At 35.9% G+C, this 11,950-nt stretch overlaps 2 protein-coding genes across 4 annotated transcripts; both read right to left on the reverse strand.

The window, feature by feature from the left end:
• Positions 1-1,594: 1,594 nt before the first annotated feature.
• LOC113739234 (WEB family protein At1g12150-like) lies at positions 1,595-3,991 on the reverse strand. The gene is made up of 2 exons (XM_072046260.1): positions 3,842-3,991; positions 1,595-3,566 (listed from the first exon to the last, which is right to left on the reverse strand). The coding sequence occupies exons 1-2, from the start codon at positions 3,941-3,943 to the stop codon at positions 1,884-1,886; spliced, it is 1,785 nt and encodes a 594-aa protein (XP_071902361.1). The 5' UTR covers positions 3,944-3,991; the 3' UTR covers positions 1,595-1,883.
• Positions 3,992-5,551: 1,560 nt separating this feature from the next.
• Positions 5,552-11,276, reverse strand: LOC113740230 (uncharacterized). Of its 3 annotated transcripts, XM_027267773.2 has the most exons (10): positions 11,137-11,276; positions 9,417-9,483; positions 8,615-8,886; positions 8,420-8,460; positions 8,246-8,309; positions 7,912-8,100; positions 6,578-6,649; positions 6,173-6,351; positions 5,917-6,081; positions 5,659-5,823 (listed from the first exon to the last, which is right to left on the reverse strand). In XM_027267773.2, exons 3-9 carry the CDS (start codon positions 8,786-8,788, stop codon positions 5,964-5,966), a joined length of 837 nt encoding a protein of 278 aa, XP_027123574.1. In that variant the 5' UTR covers positions 8,789-8,886; positions 9,417-9,483; positions 11,137-11,276; the 3' UTR covers positions 5,659-5,823; positions 5,917-5,963. The 3 variants fall into 3 exon arrangements, with proteins under 3 accessions (XP_027123573.1, XP_027123575.1, XP_027123574.1); XM_027267772.2 differs by having other exon boundaries at positions 5,552-6,081; XM_027267774.2 differs by lacking the exons at positions 9,417-9,483; positions 11,137-11,276 and having other exon boundaries at positions 5,552-6,081; positions 8,246-8,314; positions 8,615-8,835.
• Between the last annotated feature and the right edge of the window lie 674 nt (positions 11,277-11,950).

Here is an 11,950-nt window from a genome sequence, read left to right on the forward strand (position 1 = left end):
GCACGGAATGTGACAAGTAGATGCAAATAAACAATCATGAAATTTTCCATTTCACCAGATGAAATTAGGGTGATTATTATTAAATCAATGGGAAAAACCATCATTTTCCATCAATGCTAAATGCAGCCAGAAAGAGTTCTATTTCTGAGGTGCAGGCACTACGTGCCAATAGTATACAAATAAAAGGTTTGTGTCAGCATTGGTATGGAGCCATTTTTAAAGGTATTCCTAAGGCTTTAAATTTGATAAATTTTGTGTACTAGCTCCAAATAATGAAGATGATTGAAATGTTTTTCAATTGGTTTATATGTCATTTGAAGCCATCAATGGCACTGTGTATACATACACTAGGAAAGATTTATTCAAGCTGGATTCTGTCTCTGATTGAAATGTTTAGGATCGTTAAATTTTCAATAAATACCAAAGCAGCACTAATGAAAGCAACTTTTTAGAGTGGCTTTCTAACATTTTTCTCAACGTGAAATTAAAGAGTACTACTGATCATGAGCTGATTTTAATGTTTTTGATTCTTTGTGAAATCATTTGATAACTAGCCAAGGTGCTGGATGTGATGTAAAAAGATGCATAGTGACTAGGGATTGCAAACCTCAGAACTTTTACCTTTGAATCCAAATATTTAAGTATGTGATGGATTTGAGAATATGCATGAACATGCAAGTTGTACCATTGAGTACTTTGGGAATAACAGCAGATTTGACCAGCATGCCTTTTTTTTTTTTGACCAGCATACCTTACTGGAAAAAGAAACTTCCTTTCCTGGAACAGTTTCTTTTTACCCTATTAGAAGGGGAATTGCTTGCCAAATAACTAGAAGGGCAATGCATCTTCTGCAAATGGCTTGAGTTAGTGTTGTATGACTAGTATACCAATAATTTGAGTGAAAGGTATAATTCTTCAACATATTCTCCAGAATAACCGACTCCAAAGCATACTTTTCTCATAGATTCCTTTGTATCATTCCCACATTGTCTGGTCCTTGTGCTAAGCTTAGTTGCATTTACAATCAGATGTGTTAAACAATAACCATTTTTCAATTCTATTCCTTAGCCTTTTCTTGGTTGAATCTACTACTTGATATTATGTAAGTGGCAGTTATTCGATAGGCTGAAGGCTTGTGGCAGCTGGCCTCACAAACATGTATCTCAATCTTATGTCAAAACTATATGGATCAAGGGTTTGGATGAAAAACTGGGATATTCAACCGGTGTTGCAATAGAACCTTGGGGCTTACTTGATGGACTTATTATTGGCACTTCTATTAACTTTAGTTACCTTCTTGTGTAGATTAGTGCTGAGGATATTTAGATTCCCGTTAATTAATTTGTTTCTATTATCTTGGAATGTTGATAGATTATGTGGAAAATCCAGACATCAGGCTCCATAAACCTCCTAGGAAAGGTCAATTGTGTGCAGGTGCTTTTGCTGAGATCCAAGCCTGAGTTCTTCTTATGTTTTGTTTGAAAATGTTCCCCCAGAACTGGGAGATTATTTCCCACAGCTGTACCTATTTGATCTTTAATGTTGATCTTTGGCTTACCAAAGACAAAGGTTGCAAACTAGGAACAGATGATAGAATGATGAACAATTATTCACTATCACTAAAGAGTATGGAAGTGCCAAAGTAAAGGCTTTCGATTGATTTTGTAATCTTAAGCAAGAAATCAATCATCAATTACATGTACAATTAGTAGATGAAGTTTTTACCAAAAATTCCTGACTAAATATTTCCATGCAAACAACATTCTTTTTAACATTGATCAACCAAGGTGCAATGATAAAACAACTGGTTAAGCAATGTAGCAGCACAGAGTTAATGAGACGAAACTTCTTTCCTTTGAGACTCAGGGTGCACCCTTTTATTACTAGAATTTCATATTTAGAACCTTACCAAGAGGCTGATAAACTTTTGGACCATTGTAATATCTGAAAGTGTTACTAGTTTCCTTTGAACTTGACACCTCCTTAATTTCTTTCGAAACTGAGACCTCACGCAATGCTGTTAAAGCAGCTTTTCTCCTGGCCTTACGTTCCTTCAACTTCTTTATCTGTTCCTCCAGTTCTAATTTAGCTCTCTCTGCAGCATCAGCTCTGCTTATTGCCTGTTCAGCCCGCATCCTGAACTCTGCAATCTTTCCTGTTGCAATTTCGAGCTCTTTCTTTAAATTCTCTGACTGATGGCTATCCTCGAGCCCTGGCTTCAGAAAAGTGTCTGCCTGTTTGGCCTTTTTCACTAAACTTCCATATTCCTCCTTAAGAATTGTCACTTGGACATCTGTCTTCATATTGTCACTTTCTTCATTACCAGCTTTTGACTCACAATATGAATCTTCCCTTGACTGAGTCGAATATTCATGCTGGATTATGAATGGAAAAAAGCTTCCACTTTCTTCGGGAAGTTTACCAGATGCTTTTAACCGTCGATACTTCTGCTTGGCTTCTTCAGCTTCCACCGCTAGTTGTTGTAGTGCAGCATAGACAGCAGACTTTTCAGTCTTCGCCCTTTCTTCAGCAGCCACAGCAGCAGCAATTTTTGACCTTCCTTTATGGAGCTCAGCTTTCAGCTTTGCTATCTCAACTTGTGCTTCATTCTCCTTTTCACTAGCCTCAGTTATCTCACCTGTTGTCTTCTCCAATTCCCTTCTCATCTCTTCAGCATTTCTAACCAGCCTTAGGATATCCTCATTTGCTTTACTGTGTTCCATCTTTAGCTCCTTGAGCTCATTCTCTAGCAAGGTGATGTAAACAGCCTGACCCATATTCTTCTCTTCCTTCAGTTCCAAATCTGCTTTCAACTGGTTTAGTTCGCAAAGGGCATCGAACGCAACTTTCTCAGAAGAACTGTGAAGGGCATTTGCCTTTTGAAGTCCCGCTTGCAGTGAATCAACTAATGCAGACTTGTCTAAGAACTGTTTCTCCAAATAATGCGTCAGTTCAAATTGTTGTGTCACAGATTCTAGCTGTTGCTGTATTTGAGTTACTGCAGCTTCTGCCAGTTGTATTTCTTCTTCTTTTTCTGATATTACTGCATTCTTTTCCTCCTCTGCTTCAGCTGCCGCCATCTTCAGATGCATAATTGTTTCATTAAGCTCTGTCACATGCCTCAAAAGTTCATCTGTCTTTAACTTCTCCAAGCTAAAGGCAGTTTCCACTACTTCTAATTTTGTCAAGAACTCAAACTTTGCATCCTTTGCTGCTGCAAGTTCTATTTCCGATGTCAGAAGTTGTCCTTGAGTATCCTTTAACTCAATCAGAACATGTGAAAGCTGCTCACGTATGTTGACGGACTCAGCAATCTGATTAGCCATCTCCTTAACTGTTGATTCTAATTCACCTATGCAGATTCGAGATTCTTTGCAGTCATTTGTTAAAGTATCTTTCTCAAGTTCAGAATTCTTTAGGAGGGTAGACAGTTCATCAGATGTTTTTTGAAAGTGATCCAACTTTAGAAGGGCTTGCTTGTAGGCAGAATCCTTTGCTTCCAATTGAACTTTTACATTTGCCAAGTCTTTCAACAGGTTCTCCAGCTCATTTTCTTTGTCCAATTCCTGTCAATTAAAAGAATACAAGAACATAATGAAAATTAAAGACTAGCAGCCACAAGAACATTCACAGTTCAGACTTTCTGCAGATATATAACTGATAGATCATAAATTGGAATGTCATTTCGAATTCATTTCACAACTAAATCTTATCTGCAGTTAAAGTTTTCCAGACATAATCAACGTATCTGTTGCCAAATCAGTGACTAAGAATTAGGAAAATATACAACATAAAATTGAGCGTCGAGCATGAATATCTGAGGGAGCCTAGACGAACTTACTTCCTTACAGATAGGCCTGTTTTTTCTCTGGTCATTTTCTCCACCAAATAAAGAAATTGCAGCTTGGACAGACTCAATCGACTTCGTATCAATCTCTGCCATCTTTAGCCCTAGATAATCCTGGAAAGGAATTTAAGTCACAGAAAATCAAACTCGTTAGATTTCAAAGCTTGTCCGGCTTTGAAATCCAAATGCATCGTTAATCAAGAAAACAGAAATTTGTCAAGACTGACTAAGACTATATGTACTTCTACCAGCATTACAGAAAAAAAATCTGCTAATACAAAATGTGCATATGATAAGTGACGTGCACTTTTGGTATCCAAATATTAGTATGCATGATGGAATCCCAATACAGAAGAATTGCAACCTTGAATGAATAACAGATACGTGGAAAAAAAATGAATATATAAAACTGCGCAGAGAGCAGCAGAATTCAAACCTGCTATTGGGAAAAAAGGATGAAATTAGATGAAGATATATGAGGTCTCTATTACATGGGGATACCAAGATATACTAGTCTTTGTATGCTGGAGGAATCGATGGGCCGGATTTTTGTTTTCATAGGACACTCCAGACATATTCATGCATTGAAACAGATAACTAAAGATTTGATAAACCTCAAAAAACATTGTAAAAATCGTCCTACTGATTTCTGTCTTTGGTCTGCCCAGATGACAATTCTTAACTGTTTGTTAACTGTCTTTTGGCTCCTTAGCAGTTTTGGGACTGTCTTCTTGTTGTTTAATTACCATCAACAATACACAAGGCAAATGTCTTGTAAACTCTAGACGTAGTTACTACAAAAAGCTGGCGAAATTCCATATAAACATTACTACCAGAAAACTCGATGTCTTGCATGACCACCATTTGGATACACAGCCCCTAGCATTATGCCACATTAATTAGTAGACCACAATTCATGAAAAGAAGAAGAAAAAGAGCAAATTTTAATTGATTTTCATTTTTTCTAAAAAAAAATTTTGCCAATGTTGAAGGGCATATATGTGCAAAATTTTGCCTGGATGAGAACCTTTTAGGAAGTTCGAAAGGTTTACACATGTTTAAATCTTTTTTTATGTCTTAGATAGTATATGCCAAGGTCAAGTTTACTTGACAATGCACATGAGCTTTATCTTTAACTAAAAATTTGTTAGGACTCTAAATTTGAGCTCAAATCATTTATACACATAAGCAAAATAGACTTTGATGTGATTCAAGAGTTGTAAGTTAGAACAAGCGTAACTTCATATGTAATTTTTAAGTGAATTGAGTGTGACCATTCCTTTAAAAAAACAAAAAAAGGGAGACCGTTCCGAATGTCCTCAATCCAGAAAATTATGAAATTGGAAAGTATAAAAATACAGAAGAGATTTGCCACACGTTTTGTCTTTCAACCATCAGACAAAGCAAAACTCCTGACTTGTCTTCTCCAACATTCCCAAAGAAATAGAATAGCATTTGCTTCCATAGTTCTATGCCTTTTCCCTTGTCCCGTTTGATAATGTGAAAATAGGAAAGAAACCTACAAAAATTTGCGGAGCTGCAGCTATCTAGAAAGGTATCATCAGGTGCATTACTGAACTTTTTTCTTTGTTTCTACCTGATGACTTGTAAGAATCTTCGCAATGATAGCCTCATTATTGTGTAGGCAATGCACATGATTGTCTTTGCATAAAGAACAGGGATGCCATATTGACGACCTTGCAATTAGATAGACAATGGATGTCTTTGTTTCATTAGCTTTCTTCAAACAGTAAAATGCTTTTCCAAAATGAAAGATTTGCCTGCGCCGACCACAACAGATTTCTGTCCCATTTTACTATCCCACTCCCTGTCTATTTGCTTTACAGTTTATACCTGCAGCAAAGTAATGAACGGTTTCATCTATGCTAGGATTCTTTGTCAAAAGATCAATTGCACAGTCACTTCTTGTCTTTCAGGTAAACTTTCCAGGCTTTCGATTGCATTGCATTTCATAGCTGCTTGAGTTGATAGTTCCTTGTCAATTTCATTAGCCAAAATGCAGTCGTCACAAGCAATGAGAAACTAGTAAGTTAGGATCCATTCTTCACCTCATGCCAGTAAATATTGACATTGGGCATCTTATTTCCTGTTAATGTCATGCCTCTTCAAGCAAAAGTGCAGTGCAGGCCAACAGTGAAGACACCTCTTCTGGAGTTGCAGATCCAAAACCTTGCCACCGTATTCTACCAAACTTGTCGAGCAAGAACACATAACTGTGAAGAAAAAATATACACGAGTAACTTCGTCAAACTAATTCAGATGGAAAATAAGAGGAATGGAGAACAAAAAGAAAATGTGTGCTACCCGGTTAGAAGGTTCAATATGTTGAGCTCTTTTCTAAAATAGTAATGGTCGCCGAAAGAATATACGATTTGTCTCTGCAGTACATTCTTCTTATCATCAGGGCTAGGTTTCTTCATTATTCGCAGAAGCAGCTTCTTTATTGGATTACGCCTTAGTAGCCACGACTCTATCAAGGAAACCTGGACATGTTTAAGATTTATTAACACATATATAGCAAATTATGTCATGGCTTCTATAAGCTATGCATTTCCTTTAAATCCAAGCAGAGTGAGAGTGATAAACCCCATCCAGTCTCTTATTGCACCAAAGAACAACAAAATTGGAGCCACTCTCTCTATACAAAAGGAAAAAAAAAAAGTTAAATGCAATTTGCAAACCTTCAATTGAAAGAAAATTATGCTATACCTCAAATAACTGAGTTTCTTTGGAGCTGCAGAACTCATCAAGGAATGGCTTGCTCCAAGAATTAATCATTGCCTACAAAGCAGGAAGCTTTTCAGGATGAAGTTCTAGGAACAATTTTTAAACATCTTTAAGCTCATTATATCCAATCAAAACAAAATCCAAGCAAAACATTATTAAAGTCTCCTTTTGTGAAAAAGAATCAGGAATCCGATTCCTCTTCCCCTCATAAATAAGCTTTATTCATTCACTACGCAAATCAAAGACCCAAGGGAAGTAATTTTGAATGTGTGTAGTTCTATAAATAAGGAATAACCATCTACAAATGCATTAATCAACATAAGTACGAATTACTAGAAACTTAAAATCATAACATGTATTTACAAGCTAAAAGCCCACACCAAACGCCTACAAGACAAACTAACAAACTGACAAAGCAACCCCAGTTCACCACACATAGCATCTGTGCTTTATTGTCTGCTCTGAATCTGAAGTCATTCCTAACAAATGCCACTTATCCAATTGCTTATTTCTAGATTCATAATCTAAAAAACTACATTTCAAGGCAACCCATGATGATACCACAGAAGTAAATTCTCTTGATACAACAGTTTCACAGTATGTGATAGCATCAAGTTCTTTACAGCCGCTAAGCTCCCAACAATAAATTAGGACCACAAAACAGCAGTGGAACAGGGAAAACAAGAATATTATGAAGAATGTTATAAAGTTATTCCCTGATATTCTTCAATGAACACGAGACTGTTTGATGCTAAAACTGTCCATATAAAATCACAATGTACTAAGGCATTCAAAATAAGATGTAATAAAAACACTCCATAAAAACAATACAGCAACTGGACCTCCCTCAGGGTGTAGAACACAAAAGATAGCATTTACTAATACGAAGTAAATTAAAATCTCCACGAGTCTTTAACACGAAGGATGCCGGTATAATAAAATGAAGAACATACATTGAGGTTCAGAAAGGTTATTTCAGTTCAGCTGTACTCAAGAAGTAATTTGAGCAACATGTTCACGCTACACCATGAAAATATTGAACGTTAATGGCAAGCCTAAAGCAAGAAGTTGTTAGTTATCTTCTTTCTGCCATTATCTCATTTAAGAGGCATGCCCATTTCCAATTTCTTCCAAATAAAATCACATATAATTAAGCCTCTTTCTTTCTTATGATGCTCTATGTATCAATCTGCCTCATTTTTAATATAAGCAGGATGACATGAAAGGCAGAAATGTGCTTGATTTACTGTAGGCCAATGAATTGAAACAAACAATCATCTAGGCCCATAACAACTATCAGATCAGACGTGTCAAACCTGTGAGCTTCCGCGGAACGAAAGACAGAGCAATGACGCTTTAGGAACATCCAATTTGTCAGCACTAGAGCCATTTCCACTGGATGTAATGGGCAGCTTAAGACTTGAACCATCAGAAAAGTTCACTTCCAATGCAGGAAACTTAGTAGCTGCCATTGCCGGAATTATAATCTTATTTGCCATTGCAATCTACATAAAAACAACCCATATCCACAACCAAAAAATCAACTTCAAAGGCCTACAAGCATATCATTGTAAAAGTACAACAAAAAAATCCAACATTAAAATCAACTACTACGATTAAGCACTGTAAATTAATAGCTCTTCATTTCACCTTGCCACCATGTTTCTTCATCTCTCCAAAATCAGCAAAATAGCCCCGACTCATTTCATCTGAACTGCCCTAAATCACATTTAACTTATGTAAAGATTAACAGTCCACATATACATTTCCATATAAATATTTCCATACAAGCGTAGAGAGCATAATGTCAAACACTGAACTTACATCCTAGCACGTTCCTTCTCAATTGCAGCCTTGTTTGCAAGCTGAAACCAGATAGGTTCTCAATAATCATAAAAAATATCAAAATTTTACAGAGACTTGCACCATATTAAAACCAAATCAAACCCCTTATCTTTCAGTCATTCAGTGCATTTCTGCTAAGCCAAATACGGAATAAGAAGATAAACTTGGACTAACCTGGTAGATATCAAGGAAGCGGTTGGAGGTCCACTGAGATGGATTTTTTGAAGGGATGAAAGAACCCACCAGCTTATCATTAGTGATAAAATTTGGTCTGACAAGACGCCTTGAATGATGAAGAATTGCAGGTGCTGCTGCTGCTGAAGTTAGTTTCTTCAAACTTAACATCATCACTAGTCTCTCTGTGAAGATTCACTGTTGTTTGTTTTGTAAATTCCTCTTTTCTTGCCTTCTTTCTTTATTCTATTCAAGGAGATGGGCTAATTTCTCTGTTCATAAGGTGCGATGAACATATCAATCATGAAAAACATTTTCCTAGTTTATAGTAACCCAGCAACCATAAAAATGATCACATAAACACCCTTAACCGATATAACAACACATAAAGTCATAACTGCACATTTTTCCACACAATTGCATAATTACCGTGTTCTAAAATCAACAACCGAATATAAACTGACTCAACTTTAGAAACATTTACCAGATCAAGTTTGAGACACTAACAATACTAATGCACGATGCACAATATCTGGCAGAGTTTCTCCTGCACCTAGACGAACTCGATGGTTTTACAATTCTACCGCAGATGGAGAAAGACATATAATTTTATATAACAACATCCCAACCAATTACGTTGGATCAAATTCTTAAAAACAACAGAATTTCATAGCAGTTGCAAAAGTCTAATCCAATTTGCATACGACAAGGACATTCAATAACATAGTTTTCATGCAGTTAGCATAATTTTTGAGTCTCCAATGTCAATGCTATGGTAAAGAATCAGATTTTGGGAACTTACTAGCTGATACTCCAAGACAGCAGCAGTTTCTGAACTTCCAGTCTGAACAAATAAACAAATAATGGTGCTGCACGGGACAAAACAGGTTTTAAATTTATTCAACAACCAAAACCAAAATGAAATACGTATCTCACAAAATTTCTGGTGACCAGCAACTTTTTTTACTTCTATGTTTCTCATAAATGAGAACTTGAGCGAATGGAAATAGTCTCGGAATATTGTAATTGGATCTTCTAGAGGCTAAGGGTAGCATTTTCTTAGTTGGAGGATACTATATCAGTGTAACCTTAATAGATAAGATTTCCAGCAGCATTTACATTAAACAAAGTCCATGGTTTACATATACAAAAGTAGCTTCTTTCATTTTCATGTAGTACAATCTCTCACAGGAAAAGTTCTTATAGTAATTCAGACCCCCAAAACAAGAAAAGGAGAGTTGGTATAGCTAATGAAAGGCAAATGGTAAGGGGTAAAAGTCCATGTTGCAAGGTAACAGGTTTTGGAAACAGCAAGTCAGCAATTTGACAAACCTAGAGCAACATGTAATGGTTGTATAATGTTCAGCCTGTCTTCAAGAAACTAGAAGAAGACCAATATCTAAGTCTCTTAACCTCAGAAAGCAATTAAGAACATGATGGAGAATAAAGTTCTTTCTCCCATTCATCTCTCAAAAGAAAACCCAAATGTAACATCCAAAATATTAATGCTATGCAAATTTACTAGATTTGAATTTCAAATTTCAAATTTCAATAACCAAGGTAAAAAGTACTCCATCATCGCATTTGTTTTGGACCATCCATTTGAACTTTTTCCAAAACACCAAAAAACAAACGAAGTGAAGAACCCAGAGGACTTTTGCATGCACCAAAGTGCAGAAAGTAAATAAAAAGGCCAAAAAAGTAGCTACACAGTAATAACAAAATATAGAAATCAACTCAACAAAAAATAAGATGCGGAAGGATTGGAAGTTGGCAGGTGTCAAACTAAGTATTTATGTCGCATGCAGTTTGAAAATTGCAGTAGTAGGATTTTACAAAATTGTATATCATCACAGTGTTCTGAAGCGGCACTGTGCGGCAAATTCTTGGAAAAATTCTTTCTTAATTTTGCTACACCATGATCATTTAAAACACATACTTTTCTAACAATGATCAACTGTACTCAAAGTGGTTCTATGAAGATTGAAGCACAGGAGGCAACATAGATAAAAAAGAATCATCATGCAAATTTCCATTTTATCTGGCCTGAAATTCTAAATACGAATAATCAAAGACTGTTTCAATTGAAGCAAACCCCCAAAATGCCAGCTGACCAAGAAAAGGGTATGCTTCTATTGAATCCTGGTTCACATTAGGCATCCAAAATCAGTCCTACTAGTTTCTTTTCATGCTTGAATGTTTGGTGAATTCATCATCATCATTATCACATTGGATGTCATTACTACTACTAAAATTATACTTGTGCGTCATAAACAATTTTGTTCCACACGAATACACTAAATTTTGAGGCCATAATTGGGACACCTGACAATTTCTTTTTGGCAGACTCCATTACACCACATGTATATTATCAGCACTTCTCTCAGTGGGGTGGTGGATAGATATAGAGCTAAAACTGCTTCATCGATGTAAAATTGTTCAAAACTACTACTTGATAGTTGTTAAAGCAGACAAAAATCTCAAAATACAAAACCAATAATAAAAAATGAAAGGAAACGAACCGTGTCAAGGAATGAGAGAGTGGCGGCGGAGGAAGGATGCTGGGGACGACGGAGAAGGCCAGCGGCGGAAGAGCTGAGGAGACAGGGAGATGATGGACGCGTTCGATCTGGTTGAAGGAGAGCCAAAAAGGAAGAAGAAGAATCGTAAGCGACTTTATAAAACGTATCAGAAAGCAGACGCTTTAGTGTAATTTATTGGGGCATTTTTCTATTTTCATTTTCAACTTTTCGAATTCTGGTTTACTTTTCTGTTTTTCTTTTCCTGTAATTCACCGTGCCCATCTTCATTTTCAAAAAAAATTATTTTTTGTAATTGCACAATTAGTATGTCTAGTTTTCTTTTTTTCTCCACTAGTTATTGTACAAAAGGTTTTTTAAAAAAAAAAACAGAATTAGAGCGATTTTGAATAAGTTTGAATTGGTTAAAAGTAAATGAATCATTAACATGACAAATTTTGGGAGATTTTTTTTCTCCTTTCTCGTTACGAATTGAGAAATTAGCACTTTTTTTCCTTCTATATTGGGTTAATTGCAATGCACCCTCAAACTACTTATTATATGTAATTAACCCTTAAATCATCAATAATAGCAATTAATTATTTTATAATATCAAATTATGGCACATTGTTCAAACAAATTGAGATCAACTAAAGCTTTTTCAAGTCTATGCACAAATATTCAATAATAATTTATGCATTTAATTTGTCGAAGAGTTTTTTTTTTTAAGTGTAAATGGGGGTGTAGAACAATGACCTTTTGTGAGACCCCGGTTAGTCCTTCATTTTGATATTATGGGTATTAAAGAGCATTAGCT

The sequence above is a fragment of the Coffea arabica genome, chromosome 4c (assembly GCF_036785885.1).
Source record: "Coffea arabica cultivar ET-39 chromosome 4c, Coffea Arabica ET-39 HiFi, whole genome shotgun sequence".
Lineage (NCBI taxonomy): Eukaryota > Viridiplantae > Streptophyta > Magnoliopsida > Gentianales > Rubiaceae > Coffea > Coffea arabica.